We start from the raw sequence: 20,101 nt of genomic DNA, 5'->3' as shown, positions 1-20,101 counted from the left end.
GAGTCTTCTGACATCCCTCATAATGCAGTGTGTGTGTGTGTGTGTGGGGGGGGGGGGGGGGGGGAGGGTATGGAAGAGTTGATGGAATGCAGGAACAATAAAGTGGAATTAGTGTATAAATAGGTGGTTAATGGTCAATACAGACCAGAGGGGCCAAAGGGCCTTTTTTGTTGTCTTGTTCTGTGTACCCTATTTTTAATTTCGTGTGCATTGCCGAATTTGCTTTAACGTTTTTCACCCTGACATTTTACCATTTCAATGAGGTGACAATGGGAAATTTGTGAAGGTTATATCTCTATCTTCAGCAGTTCTTTAGTTTCAAGTGTGTTACAATCATGTTCTGTGATTTTTTTTGGTATTGCTCTTAGTGTTATTTCTATTTATACCTGCAGAAGGAGAGGTGGAAAATTTTGACGTTTCCAGTTTGCCTGATGAAGTATTGCAGAACATTGAAGCTGATAGCTTCTGGTGCATGAGCAAATTACTTGATGGTATTCAGGTAAATTGATACCTCCTGTCCTATACCAGTGTGGATAATTGATGAATTTTTATACTTGTATATATATATATATATATATATACACACACACACACACACACACACACACACACACACACACACACACACACACACACACACACACACACATATATATATATATGTATATATATATATATATGTATATATATATATATGTATATATATATATGTGTATATATATATATGTATATATATATATATGTATATATATATATATGTATATATATATATACGTATATGTATGTATGTATGTATATATGTGTATATATATATATATATATGGCTACTTTGAACCTGCAGAAATTGGGAAGTCTTTGTCCTTTCCAGTCACTGGATGTTTTTAATGAGGGTCCTGATAAATGTTTGGTTTCCTGTGTGGAGATCCATGCCATTTATTGTGAAATGCTGAACAAGGAGAGCATTTACTATCCCCCTCCTTTGAGAGAATGATTAAATATTCGTTGTATTGTCCAAAAGTCAAAGCACTCACTATCAGAAAATTTAATTGATTGAGCACTTCCAGTTGTAATAATGTTTTAAAATTTCCTCTTTTTTGCATTTCAATGCTTCAAAGTTAAATGTGGCACATTGAAAATATTCTTCAGGGTATCAAGGAATTGCATGGAAAATATGTGTTCGAGGACTCTTGCAGAAATTCAGGACTGGTCTTAATGTGGTTTGTCTGAAGTTAGCAGAATTTCAAGTTTCTTTGCCCGTTAAATATTTTGGGAGCAGGATTGATGTGATTGATAGCTTCAGCTCACTTTGGAAAGTGGGAAACTAACTTGTCAAAATTTGCTCTAATTATTCTCTGAAACGAATGCTAACTTTTGGTGTTCCCTAAATGGCGGATTAAACTGGACAAGATGATACCAGTATTGACCCATTTCTTCATTGTTTATCAACTACAGTTCAGCATTTAAAACTATCAACTCCTCAAAATTGATGAGCAAACTCCAAGACCAGGATTCAACACCCCACTGTGTAATTGGACCATTGATTTCCTCACCTCCAGACCACAGTGAGGATTGGTAAGAACATCTCCTCCACAATGTCCATCAGTACCAGAGCATCACAGGGCTGTGTTCTTGACTCCCTGCTTTACTCAATTACACCTCTGACGGTGTGGCTTGGTACGACAGTGACACCATTTACAAGTTTGCTGGCGTTACCACACTTGAGGATTGTATAAAAATGGGGGGATGAGTCAGCCTACAGGAGGGAGATTGAAAATTTAGCTGAATGGTGCACCAACAACCACCTTGCACTCAATGTCACCAAAACCAAGGAGCTGATTGTTGACTTCAGGAAGGGAAAGCCAGAGGTATACAATCCAGTGATCATTGGGGGAATCGAGAGGAGAGGTGAGCACATTTAAGTTCCTTGGAGTCACTGTCGTGGAGGATCTTTTCTGGACCCAACACAAATGGCATTGTGAAGAAAGCATATCAGTGCCTCTAGTTCATCAGGAGTTTGCGGAGGTTTGGCATGGCACTGGAAACTGGCAAATTTCTACAAATGTGTGAGGAAAGTGTGCTGACTGGCTGCATTGTAATCTGGTATGGGGACACCAATACCCCTGAGTGGAAAGCCTCCAGATGGTTGCAGATACAGCCCAGGATATCACAGCCAAAACTCTCCCCACCTTCGAGAACATCTCCAGGGAACGCTGCCGGAAGGGAGCAGCAGCAATCATCAAGGATCCACAGCACCCAGCATGTGCTTAGATCTTGCTGTGAGCTGAGTACCATCAGGAAAGAGGTATTGGTGCCACAAAACTTGTACCACCAGTTTTTCAGGAACAGCTGCTATCCCTCCACCATTCAGAAGCCTGCAACAATAAACTCAATCAGGGACTTATTTAAGGACTGTTAATTTTGCATTTTATTTTTTTTCACACTCTGAATTGCAGTCAGTTTGTTTATATTTCTTTGTTTACCTGTGTGCATTGAGTCCATTTTTTTTAACCACTGCCCATAAGTGGCAATCTTTACCTTCAGGAAGAAGAATCTCAGGGTTGTATGTGATGTCATGTCTGTCCTCTTACAATAAATCTGAATTTGTTGCAGCCCAAATCAGCACAGAAATATTGATTGTAACATCAACTTTTACATGCTTCCCTCACAAGTGGAAGTACTTGATTAAGTTCTAAACAGTTCCTTATAATTTTTGATTCTGGTAACTAATTTGTATGCCAATTACTTGAATAATCGTTTCAGAATTTCATTTTCACCTATACAACATTTTTTATTTGAGTCTCATATCTGAAGTTGTGGTAATCGGTGGTAGAATGAGGTTATATTTCAGTCCACAGAAAAGTGAAAAGTTTTACAACAGGGAAGCAGGTCCTTTGGCCCAATTTGTCCAAGTCATTGACCCATATTTGCTTGAATTTACCCCATGTCCCTCAAAGCTGTTCCCATTCATGTACTCCTTTAAATCTTATGAACATTGTAATTTTGTCCACCTTTATATGCCCCTCATAATTTTGTGAGCGTCTTGCACTTCAGTCTTTTTGAGGTGAAACAGTTATTTTTTTTTACACAGCGGCAGCATTCTGGGAAATTATTCCCAAATTCCCGGAATGCAGTCTATGTAAAAAGATCGGAATGGCATTCCTGTTCCAAAATTTTTACCTGCGGCACCCCTAGATATTATTACAGACTGCCTGCAGTCTGCAGGTGGTCTGCAACAATGGGCTAGTGAATAGGAGAACATCAACACTGTGAAGCTCCACGTTGCACATAGGGTATAGGTCACAGTCAATGTCAATCCATGTTCAGCCACTGGTCATTCCAGTGTGAATGTCCACTCCAGAACTTAGGTTTAAGGTAGTTGAGTGTTATCTTTAAAGCAACTGACAGTTGAGTGAGTAGTCCCTTTCATACAGTCAAAAAGCCCGAATGCAAAGGCAGAGATTTTCTGCCCTTGTATCGGGAGACTTGCCTCCATGAATGCATCCTGGCTGGCTCCAAGGTGCTGACTGCAATCCCTCTTCGGGGAAGGGTCAGTGGCAGACCACTGCGCTGCGTCACCCAGCACGAATGAACCCCCGCTGCAAATGACTGGCTAGGGGGTGGGCTGATGACGTTGTGATGACGCCATCAGCCCATGACCAATCTCTCCCCCACCCTCCCTCCACTTACTCACCCCTCTCCTGCTCAGTCACCCCTCTCCCTCCATGACCCCCTCAGGGCGGGAGTGGCAGGCCACTCCAGCACCTCACCAGGCTGCTTCGGCTTTCGGGGCCGCTTGTCAGAGCCTTAATGTGAGGCAGAGCAAAATGGTGTCTTCCCTACCCATAATACCCCACTCAGCTGGAACCTTACTGGGAAACAGCAGTTCCAGTTGTGTCGAGGGTTATGGGTTGAGAAGATGGCCATTGCTCTGCCGCGTATTTGTGATGGGCAGTGCCATGGCGACAGTTGTCCTGCCTACAGTGGCTCCGTACGATTCACCAAGGACTGGAACAGCGGCACTGGAGCAGCCTTTCAGGGCTGCTCCGTGAACAGGTAATATTAAAATTTTTATCAGCCTCTGCAGCCGACCTGGAAACCGAGGCTCTTCATGAAAACCGGACTTGGGAGCTTTGAAATGGATTTGTGCATGAATTAGAAAATTATCCTAATTACTTCTGCCTGTGATTGGGGTCCTTTGTGATGTTAACTGCTTTCTTCAGGCAGCTAACAATGAATGGAAGGCTTTTTTTTAATGACCAGTGCTCATTTGAGAAATGGCTGATTTACTCTTGACTTGTATTTTCTTGATGTTACTGAGGGGATTTCTTGATGTTACTGAGGGGATTTCTTGATGTAACTGAGGGGATTTCTTGATGTAACTGAGGGGATTTCTTGATGTAACTGAGGGGATTTCTTGATGTAACTGAGGGGATTTCTTGATGTAACTGAGGGGATTTCTTGATGTTACTGAGGGGATTTCTTGATGTTACTGAGGGGATTTCTTGATGTTACTGAGGGGATTTCTTGATGTTACTGAGGGGATTTCTTGATGTTACTGAGGGGATTTCTTGATGTTACTGAGGGGATTTCTTGATGTTACTGAGGGGATTTCTTGATGTTACTGAGGGGATTTCTTGATGTTACTGAGGGGATTTCTTGATGTTACTGAGGGGATTTCTTGATGTTACTGAGGGGATTTCTTGATGTTACTGAGGGGATTTCTTGATGTTACTGAGGGGATTTCTTGATGTTACTGAGGGGATTTCTTGATGTTACTGAGGGGATTTCTTGATGTTACTGAGGGGATTTCTTGATGTTACTGAGGGGATTTCTTGATGTTACTGAGGGGATTTCTTTGATGTTACTGAGGGGATTTCTTTCATGCTACTGAGGGGATTTCTTTCATGCTACTGAGGGGATTTCTTTCATGCTACTGAGGGGATTTCTTTCATGCTACTGAGGGGATTTTTGTGTCCTCTGTGAAGGCGGACACTGTATTTCTCCAATTACTCTCCATTTTTTAATTCCCTCCATAATTGTGTCCTCATGGGGAAGTCATTAAATTAATTTGCTGTTTTGTTTTTTTGCAAATCTATAGATTTTCTTAGTTTTTAATCACACTAAACTCTGATGCTCTTTTGCTCATGAAAGTTTGAGTCCCCCTTTGGTATATTTATTTGATATATGAAGATTCAACTTGTGCAGCACGGATGCTATTCAGCTGACATGATGCAAACATGTCTGAGATATCTGGCTGGTTCTGCACCCCTACTCTCTCCTCATTCCTCCAAATTGCCTTTCATTGAACTCCCTATAAAGGCTGCAACTCAATCTGCCACACCACCACTCCTGGCAGCATCTTCCAGATGTTAATTGGATTCTCTTACTTGCATGAGTGTGCATGCACTTCTCTTCATTGTTTTCATGATCATTTTTGTTCTGTGCCTTCATGCTCTTGACCCTTCTTAGTTGAACTGTTTGTCTCCACTTTGTTCATGATTTTAAATTGCTACAGCATATGCCCTTTTCTGCTCCTTCATGAGAATAACTCCAACTCCATCTTCATATCTGATATCCCCAGCTCTTCAATGTTTTCGGTTAATCTCATTTTTATTCTGTCCAAACTCGTTAGATCTTTCTAAAGATGTGGCATCCAGAATGGGACACAGAAATCCAGTTGTGAACAAGTGCTTTTAAGATTCTTCCATTCATTTATCATACCAATTTTAAAAGCTACATGTCTACTTGCCATATGAATTATGCACAATATAATTGAAGAAGCCTCTGTTCTTGTACCCTTTATTTAAGAACAGTGAGCTTGGGGTTTGAAGCTTTGAAATTTATTTTTACCCATCTGTCTAACATGCTTGTCTTTTGCAATTCTCTAACAAGTTTGCTGTGGCTATAACTTCATTCATCTGTAGATCTGGACTCTGGCCAGGACACCCAAATCCAAATGAAATTGTATGGCCAGTGTCGCAATTCTTCGTGAATATTCTTGTAGACTTTCCTCCAATCATAAAACTTTTTTGTGGCTTTTTCCAATGACTTAACCAATTTTGTGTTCCTGCTGCTGTAGCCCATTTTGTTCATTGATCTTCATTTTGATTTTGATCTTGATCTTGATCTTCATCTTTGATCTTGATCTTCATCTTTGATCTTGATCTTCATCTTTGATCTTGATCTTCATCTTTGATCTTGATCTGCATCTTTGATCTTGATCTGCATCTTTGATCTTGATCTGCATCTTTGATCTTGATCTGCATCTTTGATCTTTGATCTTGATCTTTGATCTTGATCTTTGATCTTTGATGTTGATCTTTGATGTTGATCTTTGATGTTGATCTTTGATGTTGATCTTTGATGTTGATCTTTGATGTTGATCTTTGATGTTGATCTTTGATGTTGATCTTTGATGTTGATCTTTGATGTTGATCTTTGATCTTTGATCTTTGATCTTTGATCTTGATCTTTGATCTTTGATCTTGATCTTAATTTTGTTTATTGATCTTCATCTTGATGACAAACCTATTATGTGGTCCTCCAAAACCTTTTGGAAGTTGATGAGCATCAGCCAGTTTTAATTCCTGTTATTTCACCAGGACAAGTCTGTCATTTCTTCGATTAAGCTCAACTTTCCTTGAACAAATTTGCTTTTACTCATCAATTTGCATTTGTCCAAATATGTAATTACTATTTCTGGATCTTTCCTCAATGCTGAAATTAAATTGACTCTTGTCACTACGTCTAAACCCGCAGCTCATTCTGAGCAAGGATGTAACATTTGCTGTTTTCCAGCTGACACCAATCATGTACATTTCAACTGCTCTACTCTCTATCATTGGTTGTTCATGAAAAGCTGCTTCAATTTCCATATCCTCCTCCTCCTTGAAAATGTTGCTAATCTGTTGATGAAACATTTCCACCTTAAAGGCTTCCTTGAGTTGACAACCATGGATTCTAATTTACTCAGGCAAGGTTTGACCTTGGCTTTTACTTTCCTATTTTCTTGCTACAATTGTATATTTTGTACCTGTGCAACAAAAGACTATTATTCTTTGAAATGTAATTGTGGATACTTTATCAAACATCTTTATGTCTTCCTGAGAGTTGCATTGGCAGATTTAACTAAAAGATGCTATACAAATCCAAATTATTGCTTTATTGTTATGTCATTTTTGGAAACTGTCTCCTTTTTCTTATTTTCCTGCTTCCTTCCTCAGCAAGTGCTTTGTATTAACCTTATGTAGGGGCAGCTATGGAATTGCCTATTTGTGTTAAATGTTTGCAAACTTGCATCTATGTGGCCTTTTAGTACAAGTAATTGTGTGGCTCATTGCAAAACTTTGTTTTCAAGGACAATTACACATTTGCACAGCCAGGGATTCAGAGGAAAGTGAAAGCATTACACGAGCTTGTGAGGCGGATTGATGGTAAGTCGAAATTATTCTTGAATTTTTGTTGTTTGGAAAAAATGTGCTAACACTGCTTGGTTTAGGAAAAAAAAGTGAAGAGATGAGTGCCAAGTTGACTATTCATCACAGCAACTTGGTGGCCTTTTGAAAATGAAATAATCCTGAATCAACTTGAGAGCATTGTGCCCTTTGAAAAGACTTGTTTGCTTGTCATTTAAGGAGAATTACAAAAGCATGAGTAAAATTTGTTACTTTTTATGAAAACATTGCAATCAAACTTAAAGGCAGTTTTTTATTGGACGTGTAATGGATGCAGAATAAAATGCATTCTCTCTACATTCACTGATTCTTTTAAATCTGCTGGATGCCTCTTGACTGTTTATAAATGCCTTTCCACATTCTGCTCTCTACATTAATGCATCCAAACTCTATTGTGAAATTGTGCAAGGAATCTAATCAAATATGAACCCTGAAAGTGTTAAATTGATTGAACAATCCCGATAACTTTGGCAATTTTAGTTTCCGACTTGGGCTGGCTATTTGGAGGTTCTTGTAGTTTTTTATCTGTGTTTTGATAGATCTACCATTCTGAATAATTGTAACGCTTTTGGCTCTTTATGTCATTGTTATTCTTTTTCATACTTCCCAATCCAGTTTTTTTATCCAAGATAACCTGGGAAAGATTTAAGGCCTTTCAGTGACATTGCAGATCTGGTATTTTAGTTAGTATAATGAAAATGCAGTCAACAATGTCATTAATTACAGTAAGAAAGAGATTAGAACATCTGCTTTCCTGAAAGATCAATTGTACTTAAATTTCGAATTAAGTCTACAACTCTTGAGTTTGGTAATTAATTAGAATAAGTTGAGGATCATAGTAAAAACACAAATGCTGGAGGAACTCAGCAGGCCACGCAACGTCCGAAACCAACGTTTTGGACAAGAGGCCTTCTTCAAGATGTGAGCAAAAACTTGGCAGGTGCCTGAATGAAAAGGCGTGGTGAGGATTGAAGAAAGGGCAGGGAGAGGAGCACAAACCCAGAGGCAAAAGGCATTAATTGGACATGAATATGTAAAAGAAGGTCAGAATTGATTAGGAGGTGAGTGGGGACTGGGAAGGAAAGATATTGAGGGGGGTGGGGGAAGAGTAAGGGTCTAATGAAAACCACGCATTGATGTTAATGCCATCTGGTTGGAGGATGCCCAGATGAAATATGAGGTGTTGTTCCTCCAATTTGCAGGTGGTCTGCCTGGCAGTGCATGTGACTATTAACAGATCTGGGGGGGAAATTTGAAAAGGCTTGCCACTGGGAAATCCATGGTATTGTAATGGACAGAGTAAAGATGCCCAATAAAGCAACCTTCCAGTTTGCACCCAGTCTCTCTGATGTGGAGGAGGCCTCAACGGGAGCACTGGATGCAATAGATGACCCTATAGCAAGGTGAAAGGTTGTTTCACTTTGAAAGACTGCTTGGGGACCCAAATGGTGGTGAGCAAGGAGGTGTGGGTGCAGATGTAACATTTATTATGGCCACAGGGCTAGGTACCATGGGGGCAATTGGTAGGAAGGGAGGAGTGGACAAACGAGTCATGGACGACATTCTTATGGAAGATAGAAAGCGGAAGATGTGTCTGGTGGTGGGATCACCAAGTTGGTGGCATAAATGGGGTAAGATGATATGTTGGATGCGGAGGCTGGTGGGTTGTACAGAATAGAAACAGGCGCTTTGACCCTATGTCTTGGTAATGTTCCCCATCTGATCTAATCCTATTTGCCTGTGTTTGGCCCATATCCTTCAAACCCTTTCTTGTCCCTGTACCTGTCCAAAAGTCTTTTAAATTCATGAGACCTTATTTGGAGATTTTCAGCACACATCCTTTGTCAATTCACCAACGTGGACAGGAAACTGCAGCTCTCAAGAACTGATATTATTTTATTGACAATGAAGAGGTGGAAGTAATAGTACATTTTTTGAACTATTGAAGGATGATGATGTCGAACAATGAAGATAATTTCAGTTAATACTAGAGCCATGTTTGAATTGGCATAGGGAATTTAAGATTGGAGAATACTTAAAAAGAGATTTCTCTTGGCTCCGGTGAGACTTCATCTGGATAATTGTTTGTAGATCTGGTCTCTTAACCAAGGGAAAGATATATTTAGGAGAGTGGGATTACAGCTAAGGTTTACCAGATTGATTTCTGGCATTTTGTTTTTGAATGCCAAATAAATTGGGCCAATATTATCATGAGTTTAGAATAACAGAAGGTGATATAATTGAAACATGGAATTTTCTCAAAGGGTTTGACATGGCAGATGCAGACTTAATGTTTCCTTGGCAAGGGTATTTCGAAATGAGACACAGAAAGGACAAGTAATTTCTTCACTCAAAATGTGTGTGTCTTTCAGTTCTTCATCCTGTTTATGTAAGATCAGTCTTTGAGAATATTGAAAACAGATAATTAGTGTTTTTTTTTCAATGTTAAGGGAGAGATGTGTGATTAGTGCAGAAAAGTCAGCCCTGAGGCCTCCATTTTCCACCATTCCCCTGGCCAACCAGCAATCTTGAGAAAATAAACCAGTTGAACTCGTCTTTTCTTTAAACAGGCGCTGTGTTCCAGAAAATTATTCCCAAAATTCTGGAACGCTGACTGTATAAAGGGATGGGATTGGAACAGAAATGAGGGACTCATTCCCATTCTGAAATTTTACCTCCTTGACCCCGAGATATTTTTACAGAACGCATGCATTCCTTGATCAAGGGGCTAATAAATATGATACAGCGATGACGTGTAAAGCACGCAATATTGCAGCCTTTAATTGTAATGCCAAATGCTAAATTGAGCAATTCGATGCTGTCAAATAATTAATAAAATATAGGCTTTAAATAAAAATTGCTTGCCTAACGACCGTTACTAGAAATGCATTTGGAGATGTTGGAGTGACTTTAAAAGTAATTTACTGGTGTTTAAATCTCATAAGAGACGTCTAATAAAATGTCACTTTGAAATATTTTGTTAATTGTATACAATTTCAGGCTATGTATTTGAATAAGCTATACTGTACACTAGCAAAGGTGAGTTTGGCATCTGATTATTGCACACTTGATCCCCTATTACTGGTGGGAATTCAATAGTCAAAGTGAATTTTTTTTAAACCTTTTGTCAGTCTTGCTCCTTCCTGTTTATTCACTCACATAGCACCGATGAGTGCAATCTTCTTTAGCTTTTTGATTGTAACTTTATAGGGACGCAATCCAGTCAGTCCCATTTATCGGGTGGCATGATGTTTGGGTTTAATTTGAAATAAGTGACATGGCACTCCTGAAATATTTTTGAAGAAACAAAGAATTGGTTAAAATTGTTAGGACAGACGAAAAACAAGAGCTTCTGCACCTCAGCCTGAATTTCAGCACTTGATCCATCGCTTTGTGGGTCCCAGCTCCACAAGCCTGTGTCTGAATCATTCACTGCTGATGTTTCTCTGGTGCATTGTATGTCTGAGCGAAAACATAGCTATTAAATTCCTTGATAATGTCACCCAATAAACAGGTCCCCTACTCTGATTTTGTGAAATATCATAATTCCATCAATTGTATAGCAATTCACATCCTAACTAGTTATCTCACAGGATTTGATGGAATTATAATAAGTTCCTGGTCACATAACTGGGATCAATTTTTTTTTTCCTCCTCCCAGATTAAGACTGCCAGCCCTACTTAACCCAAGATTAAATAATTTCTACAACAATGTGTTTAAAAAAAAAACTTTCTGATTTTGTGCTTTCACCGCTGCCCCTCCGCCCCGCTGCCCCTCCGCCCCGCTGCCCCTCCGCCCCGCTGCCCCTCCGCCCCGCTGCCCCTCCGCCCCGCGCCCCTCCGCCCCGCCGCCCCGCCATCCGTCTGTCTCTCTGAGTTAGGGCTGAGAACTGACGTTTCAACAGATGGACTGCAGCAATAAGCATTAGCTGACATCAGCAAGTGCACGACCGGGATGTCGTCAAGCAATGTTTCTCTGGAAAAATTCATTTTGTTTGACATCTTCATGGGGCCAGAGAAAGTGACCCTTTGTGATTATTTTAATCCAGCAAGTTACATTGACAGCAATATGTCTTAAACATTTAATCTAAGGCACCTATCAATTATTGATGTGATTCCATCAGACTGTTAATTTTTTTATTCCTATTTGACAGTTCTTTTCCCCAAACACTGGAACCACACACCACGGTGAATAAATACTGGGAGAATTATTTAAACGTTGTTCCCATCATTCTGGACTTTCTGGTCTCCTAAAACAGGAGAGTGGAGCTGAATGTTTAAGCCCAGCCCGGTTTTTCTTCTTTACACCACCCCCACCCGCCCCCACCCTCCTCCGCAGTCACTTTAAAAGTGGAAAAAAGTTAACACATGGTCACTGAGAGCATTAAAAGCACTTTGGGATCTGCAGCCATTTTGGCCCATTTGCAGGATATGTTGGACGCTTACAATACACGTCACAGTTGATGTCGACACAGTGGTGCCCCACGCCCAGGCTACGTAAATATCGAACCTGGGGTATTTAGTCTAAACTTGCAGTGAAATCTGGAATTTTAGAGGTTTGGTCGCTCCTGTGTGACCAGAAGGCGTGTGATAATTGCTGATGGAAAAATGTTAATTCTATGTTTTAAAAATAAAATCAGCGTGATTACCACAACAGAGGGACATCAGGGAGTGCAGTATGATGTGCTTCACTGAGATATGGCTGAACGAGAACATTCCAGAGCCAGCGCGAAAGCCAGAGGGCTTAACATTCCACCATGCGGAAGAGGCGGCAGTGTTTGCTTCATCAATTAATTGTGTTTCTCAAACATGATGGCTATGTCCCAGTCCTGCCAACCTGGAACATCTGGCGATCAAAGGTCGACCATTCTATCTGCCCAGGGAGTTCTCTGCCATCATCCTGGTTGCTATGTACATCCTACCCTAGGCTAATGTTAGGTTGGCATTGGAGGGGCTGAGCATTGTCATCAACTCCCATGAGCCAGCATACTCTGGTGCCTTCTTGATCATTGTAGGGGTCTTCAACCAAGCCAAAGTGAACAAGTTTCTGGCAAACTGTCACCAATCAGAGGAGCCAACCTATTGGACCGCTGCTGCATCACCATAAAGAATGCCTACTGAGCCATCCCACACCCACACTTCGGCATGTACCTGGCTGTACCTTTACTCTGGTGTACAAGCAGGGACAGGATTACAGCACCAGTGATGAAGACAATGGAAGTAGTTGAGGGAGGCATAGGAGTTCCTGGAAGACTGCTTTGAATTGGTGGGGTGGACCATATTCAAGGACTTGTCTTCAATTGTGAACGAGTATGCTACGACTGTGTGCATCAGTATGACCACATGCTCTGAGTACCCCATCCAAAGGCTGTAGATGAATCGAAGGGTTTGCAACCTGCTGAGGGCATGGTTAATAGCGTTTAAGACCAGTGATTGCGATCTCGACAGGACACCCACGTACAACAAAGAGTTAATTCTGGGGGAAGCTAGAATGACTCAGATATTTGCCAGCTAAGGCAGGAATTTGCAGGCCATTAAATCCTACAAGGTGAAACCCAGCATCCTAAATGGCTCTGATGCTTCACTACCCCCATGAGCTGAACACCTTTTAGGTTGGATTTGTAAAGGAAAATTAATCCGTACCAACGAGAATACCTACAGAAGCTGGTGAGCCAGTGACGTCTGTCCCTGAGCTAACGTCAGAACCTCTGTCAAGAGGGTCCTGATGGTGCACCTGGCAGGGTACTGAAAATATGTGCCAACCAACTAGCTGGAGTGTTAACTGACACTTTCAATCTCTCATTGCTGCAGTCAAAGGTTCCAGGTGTTTTAGAAGGGCCTCAATCATACCGGTGCTCAGATGATCAGAGGGAGCCTCATCAACTGTCATTAGGTAGCACTCACATTTCCTGTGATAAAATGTTTTGACAGGTTAGTCATGCCCAGAATGCACCTGTACTCAAGTAAAGAATCACTGTAACTTGCTTGCCGCCACAATCGCTCCACAGCAAACTCTCCACTCGGCTCTGGATCACCTGGGCAGCAGCAAAACATGTATCAGACTGCTCTTCATCAATTGCAGCTCAAATTTCAACACTATCATTCCCTCAGTACTGGTCAGCAAACCTTGGCAAACCGATCCTTGACACCCTCATTGGAAGACCATAGTCAGTATGAATTGGTAGCCATGTGTCCTCCTCGCTGACAGTCAACACAGGAACATCTCAAGGTTACGTGCTTAGTCCAGAGCTCTACTCTCTACAGCTATGACTGTGTGGCTAAGCACTATTCATTTGGCATTTACAAATTTTCTGATGAGACCACAGTCGTCAGCAGAATTGCAGATGACAATGAGGAAGCACACACGAGTGAGAGATCAGCTTGTTGAGCGGGGTCACAACAGCAACCTTGCACTTAAACATGGACAGAACTAAGGAACTGATGATGGATGAAAAAGGGGAAATCAGAACACAAACCAGTCCTCATTGTGGGGTCACGAGTGGAAAGGGTAAAGACTTCAAATTCCTGAGTGTCATCATGTCTTAAGATCTATTATGGGGCCTCCATGTCAATGCAATCAAGAAGAATGCGCACCAGCATTTGAGGAGATTTGGTATGTCAAAGACTCTTGCAAAATTCTACAGGTGTAGGTGGAGAACATTCTGGTTGCATCACTATCTGATACGGAGGTGCCGACGCCCAGGACAAGAGGCTGCAAAATGTTGTGAACTCGGCCAGCGCCATCATAGCACGAGTCTCCACTCCATTAAAATTGCCCAAAAGAGGTGGTGACTCCAGAAATCCAGCCTCTGTCATCGAGGATCCTCACCACCTAGGACATGCCCCCCTCACTGCTACCCTCAGGAAGGAGGTACTGGAGCCTGCAGACAAGCACCCAACAGAACAAAAACCACTACTTTTCCTCTACCATTAGATTTCTGAATGGACAATGAACTACACTACCACACTTTTTCTCTTTTTGCACTTATTTATTTTTAAAAATGTAATTTAATCGCATTTTTACACCTGCAGTGCTGTTGCAAAACAACAAATTTCATGACGTGATGGTGATGAGCTGATTCTGAGAAGGCCTGAAAGACCCTTTTTGATTTGTTCTTGAACGTGATGATTAACTTTTCGTGTAAAGTTGGAGTCAACAGATGTGCATTTAATATGGAGCAGGGATCAGAAGGTGTGGTTGGCCTAGCGGTCAGTGGATTACAGCGGCAGTGATCAGGACTGGGGATCGAATCCTGAGATGTTTATAAGGAGTTTACGTTCTCCCTGTACCTGCATGGGTTTCCTCCCACCATTCAAAACATACTAGGGTTTGTAGGTTATTTGAGTGTAATTGGGTGGCATGGGCTGAGATAGCCTGTTAGTGCCATATATCTAATTTTAAATTTTCTTAAAAATCATGGGAACACATTAACAGTTTTAGTTTGGATTCCCCGAGCAAAGAGTTGGTCAAATTCAAAAATGGAACCTGTTCCTCCTTTTGAAAGATCCATGAACCCTTTGATCATGTTTGGCATTGTTCACTGAAGGATTACTGTTTGTTTCACAGGCAGTGTGTAAGTTTTCACCTCTGTCTATCATATTTTCATGACCATGGATTTGTTTATTTTGTGTCTGATGGATTAATGGCTGGCATAAATGTATTTTCAATATTGTCATTCATGTTTCAGTGATAAATTCCCAGTGCTTCGTAATGGGAAATTGGTAAATTCCCAATGCCTGGTATAGCCTTTTTAACATGATTTAATGTTTCTATGACCACAATCAAATGGATGTGTTTAAATGGACGTATGTTTCACAGTGAACATCAAACACTCAAAACTAATAGGCAGGCGGAATAGGCACTGAGGAAGACAAATGGTGTTGGCCTTCACTGCACAGAGATTTCAGTATGACTGAATTGGTTTTACTACAGTTATAAGGCCTTTTTATAGTGAAGAAATAAGTGTGTGTAAAGGCAGATATTCTCCACCTTTTCATCGTTTAACCTGTCTCTGAGGGCGGATCCAGCACGCCAATTCCGATCTGTCCTGACTGTTCAATCAGGTGAAGCATCCACCTCCTCCATAAAGGCACTGCCATTGCATGCGGCTGTAAAGGGGCATCTGATGACATCACGATGGTGCTCATGATGATTGGTGCTGGGTTTAGGGCTCCCTCCTGCCACCTGAAAATGGCCTCTTCCCGTTCCTCCTTTGCCCCTTGCTCTTTCATTGAGCTGGATGGAGGCAGGCAAAGGTGCGACAGAGCCCAGCAGGGTGAGCCTCTTTTGTTTTCGGGGGACAGGGCGAGTAGGGGAGTAGCGCCGCCCATCGCTGTGAGGTCAAACATATGCACTGAGCAATGGCTGTCTTCGTTACCTATAATCCCCCACGCAGCTGGAACCACTCTGTGCTTCCCAGAGCAGTTTCAGCTCCATGGGATTTATGGGTAATGAAGATTGCTCAGTGAGTTTGTTTGACCTCACGGCGATGGGCAGCACTACTACACTACTTGCCCTGCCTCCCTCAGCTCCGGAGGATGGCTCCCGATGCCACTCTCCATAAAAGCCTGATAGGCCTTCTCCATAAAAAGTAAGTCTACCTTTTTGCCCTGTTGAGCCGGCTTCAATGCGGTATCACTCCATAAAAAGAGCTATATAAAGCTGTGGTGAAACCATGGCTTGAGCATCGTGGACAATATTTGTCTCCATACCTAAAAGAAGATATTTTTGCTATTGAGGGAGTATAGTTATAATTTAGTAGACCAGAGGATGGCCAATCTGTCGCAAGGGAAACAGCAAGTAAGATGGGTCTCTACTCTCATGCTTAGAAGAATCAAAAGATTTGGAAACAGGATGGGGCAATGGTGATGAGGTACGCATTATGCCTTTTGAATGGTGAAGCAAGCTTGATGGGCTTAATGGCCAACATTGGCTTCATTTTCTTATAAATTCGTCTCGTCTCCTAAATGAGAATTTACTTGTTCCTAATTTCATGATTAGTGGGGAAGAAATGTTGATGTTCTGTAATTATGAAACCACCTACCCGTGAATTCTTAGTTGCTCTATTCCAGGGGTGGCCAAACCGTGGCTCGTGATTGTGTGGCTTGCGGTGATTTTGGCTGTGTAGTGTTAGTGGCTGTGGCTTGTGATTGTGGTGCGTGTGGAAATTTTGCAGGGCAAAGGGATTAATGGAGTGCAAGTGTGATTCCGGCCATGCATCTGGCTGAGCTCCTGGCCCCCTGGCTTCCAGCCAAGCTGAGCTTCCGATGCCCACTTGAAACCATTTGACACTTCCTAATTGCCTCACCCATCTACATATTAGCTTTGAGTGTTTGATGTATGCAGTGAACATAACTAGGTCTATTTGCACATTCACATTTGTGAGTGTCTCACTGATCAGAATAAAAGCATTTATCATTTTTGTTTTGCATTTTGAAATGGATGACTTTACATTTACTATACTCTATCTGGAACATTGTTGCCCATTCACTTGTCTGCATCCTGTTTAAGATTTGATGGATTCTCACCATGATGTCACTTCAAACTAATACCATCTCCTGCACATGCTTTATATCTCTACATGTTAGGTGCCTATTCAAATGCTATCCTCTTAAACTTTGCTATTCTCTCTGTTTGCCCTATTTTCACTGACAGCAAGGTCCAGGTACCTTCCAGTTTGTTTTTAAAACAAAATAACTTGATGTGCACATCAACTCCCCCCCCCCCCCCCCCCCTTTCACATTTGAACATTTGACGTTTCCACCTGGGGGAAGACTCTCAGACCATCTACCCTATTTCCAGCCCTCATAATTTTTCTACTCTTATTAGATCACTCCTCAGTCCAAGTTTGTCCAATTTCCCCTTGTTGCTCACACACTCGGATCTAATCAATTTCTTGGTTATTCTCTCTATTAAGCCTCCATCCTGTAAGTGACACGAGAAAGGCACCTAAAACCAAATGTGGCCTAATCAAGTTACAACTTGATTTTACTAGGAGCAGAGGTAGGCTATCCGGCCCATTGAGCCAGTTCTGCCATTTAAAAAGATCGTGGTTGATCTGATCATTGACTCAACTCCACTTACCTGCCTTCTCCCCATATCTCTTAATTCCTTTTTATGTAAAAATCAATCTAACTGAACCTTAAACATGTTTAATGAAGTAGCACTTTTGTGTCTGTTTAGCTGGAGGATAATTGACCATCTTGGTAGGGGTATTGGGAAGAATAAGATGGTCTGATTAATATTGAATGTTACCATACTACCACGAGTAGAGAAATTAAGAGACTCCCTGGGTTATGGAAGGCCTGACAGGGAAATCTGCCAATGCAAATTCTCCCATAAACCTCTAAATACATATAAACAAATGTTGTCTCAGTGAAAACAAATCTGCCAGTGGATATTTTTCATAGAATAAAATTGAATAATTTATGCTGAAAATATTTGTATGAGCAAGCATCCTGGGATTAAACTTGCGGCTTGATTAAAAAGAAATGTTTAAATATTGTTGCCTCAGCCGATGATCATCAGTAGCCCCTTTTCCCAGGAATTAATGGGAATTAACCAGTTCAGTGTCCAGTGCAAAAGGAAAACAATCAGTACGCCAACATTAAATCACACTGGGGATTGACAGCCTCTATCCCTTCTCGTATCCCCAGCGTCAGCTGATGCTGGTGTACTGATTAAACCAGTTGGGAAAAAGGACAACTTCCATCCATTCTATTTGAAGTTAGACTCTCTGGTCCCCGGATATGAGTTATGTTCAGTGGAAAATACTGTGTCCTGGGTTAAAGATGGCCCGGTGGAAAAAGCACAAACGAGTTCCTATCCCAGGCCACAGCACAGCTACTTAACTGGGATGCCAGTGGGAAAAGGGCTATAACAGTGTCAGCGATCTGGGTTTGGGATCTGTCAGGAATTTGTATGTTCTCTCCATGACCCTGTGTGTTTCCTCTGGATACTCTTTGGTTTTCTCTTGCTTTCCAAATGGTTATGTGAAATTTTGTGGCATGGAACAGAAGGTTCTGTGACTGTGCTATTCTCTCTAAAATAAATTTATTTTATGCGTGGTCTGACTTTATAGGAGACTGAGTGCCTTTGATAGTCTTGTGGGCTTGATAATTAAAATAGAACATGCTGATTAGTTTAGGACTACACTTGAATGCCATAAATATTTAACTTTTGAAGCGTATTGAATGATTTGCTAATGTTTTCAAGTTGATTAATCACTAGTTCGAATCCATATGGCAGCCTGTAATTTTAAATGTATATTTATTCTTTTACTTGTAAAATGATTTGATAAGCACAACTAACGTTAGAATGGAATGGTGATTCTGACAGTGTAAAAATACGAGACAACACAAGACACAAGACAAACTGGTCTTGAATTTTTGTTTGAATTTTCATTCTAAATGGACGATTCCCAATGAAGGACCATTCCCAATGAAGGACCATTCCCAATGAAGGACCATTCCCAATGAAGGACCATTCCCAATGAAGGACCATTCCCAATGAAGGACCATTCCCAATGAAGGACCATTCCCAATGAAGGACCATTCCCAATGAAGGACCATTCCCAATGAAGGACCATTCCCAATGAAGGACCATTCCCAATGAAGGACCATTCCCAATGAAGGACCATTCCCAATGAAGGACCATTCCCAATGAAGGACCATTCCCAATGAAGGACCATTCCCAATGAAGGACCATTCCCAATGAAGGACCATTCCCAATGAAGGACCATTCCCAATGAAGGACCATTCCCAATGAAGGACCATTCCCAATGAAGGACCATTCCCAATGAAGGACCATTCCCAATGAAGGACCATTCCCAATGAAGGACCATTCCCAATGAAGGACCATTCCCAATGAAGGACCATTCCCAATGAAGGACCATTCCCAATGAAGGACCATTCCCAATGAAGGACCATTCCCAATGAAGGACCATTCCCAATGAAGGACCATTCCCAATGAAGGACCATTCCCAATGAAGGACCATTCCCAATGAAGGACCATTCCCAATGAAGGACCATTCCCAATGAAGGACCATTCCCAATGAAGGACCATTCCCAATGAAGGACCATTCCCAATGAAGGACCATTCCCAATGAAGGACTCTTTATTTTCTGTTCATGTATTCTATTTGACTTGAATGATTCCAGCATTTTTTTGGAATTTTCATTTTGGATATGCAGTTCAAAAATTTATGTTTCTCCCAAAACCTTTGCAGATCACATGGAATAGTCTTGTGATTATATTGGTTGTTTGGCAAACTAGCTTCTGAAGATTACAAAAATAAGATGCAGGAAAATAACTGGGGCATGCGATTGAGATTTCTGTGAATTCAATTGCTTCCATTCATTCCATTAGTACATATGGGAATAGTAACTTTTTTAAGCCATAGTTTCTGCCTGCCAGGACATAGCAGAAAGGGTCAAATGTTCTGAAAGTTTGGTTTTCCTGGCAACAAAACTTTGGGGAACTGAAGACTAAAGCTTGATGCACATTGTGTGATGGATTATATCATATTTGGTACTGTATATAGATATGTTTTTGAAGGAGATGGATTGTGGGAGTAGTGGAGGTCTCAAAAAAACATGCACACTTCACAAAACCAATCTCATTTCAAATGCAAGAGCCTTGCTCAAGAC

General features: G+C 41.3%; 1 protein-coding gene across 19 annotated transcripts in view; it reads left to right on the top strand.

Moving 5' to 3' along the window:
* The window catches only part of tbc1d22a (TBC1 domain family, member 22a), a 227,141-nt gene that overhangs the window by 87,074 nt on the left and 119,966 nt on the right, over positions 1–20,101 (top strand). For all 19 annotated transcript variants that reach the window (XM_069909537.1, XM_069909539.1, XM_069909529.1 and 16 more), the window contains 2 exons: positions 393–499; positions 7,358–7,433. In XM_069909537.1, the coding sequence (XP_069765638.1) occupies positions 393–499; positions 7,358–7,433 (183 nt within the window). The remainder of the gene's footprint in view (positions 1–392; positions 500–7,357; positions 7,434–20,101) is intronic.

The sequence above is a fragment of the Narcine bancroftii genome, chromosome 13 (genome assembly GCF_036971445.1).
Source record: "Narcine bancroftii isolate sNarBan1 chromosome 13, sNarBan1.hap1, whole genome shotgun sequence".
NCBI classification, from domain to species: Eukaryota; Metazoa; Chordata; class Chondrichthyes; order Torpediniformes; family Narcinidae; genus Narcine; species Narcine bancroftii.
The sequence above is the reverse complement of the archived record's forward strand: the minus strand, read 5'-3'. Positions and strand labels throughout refer to the sequence as shown.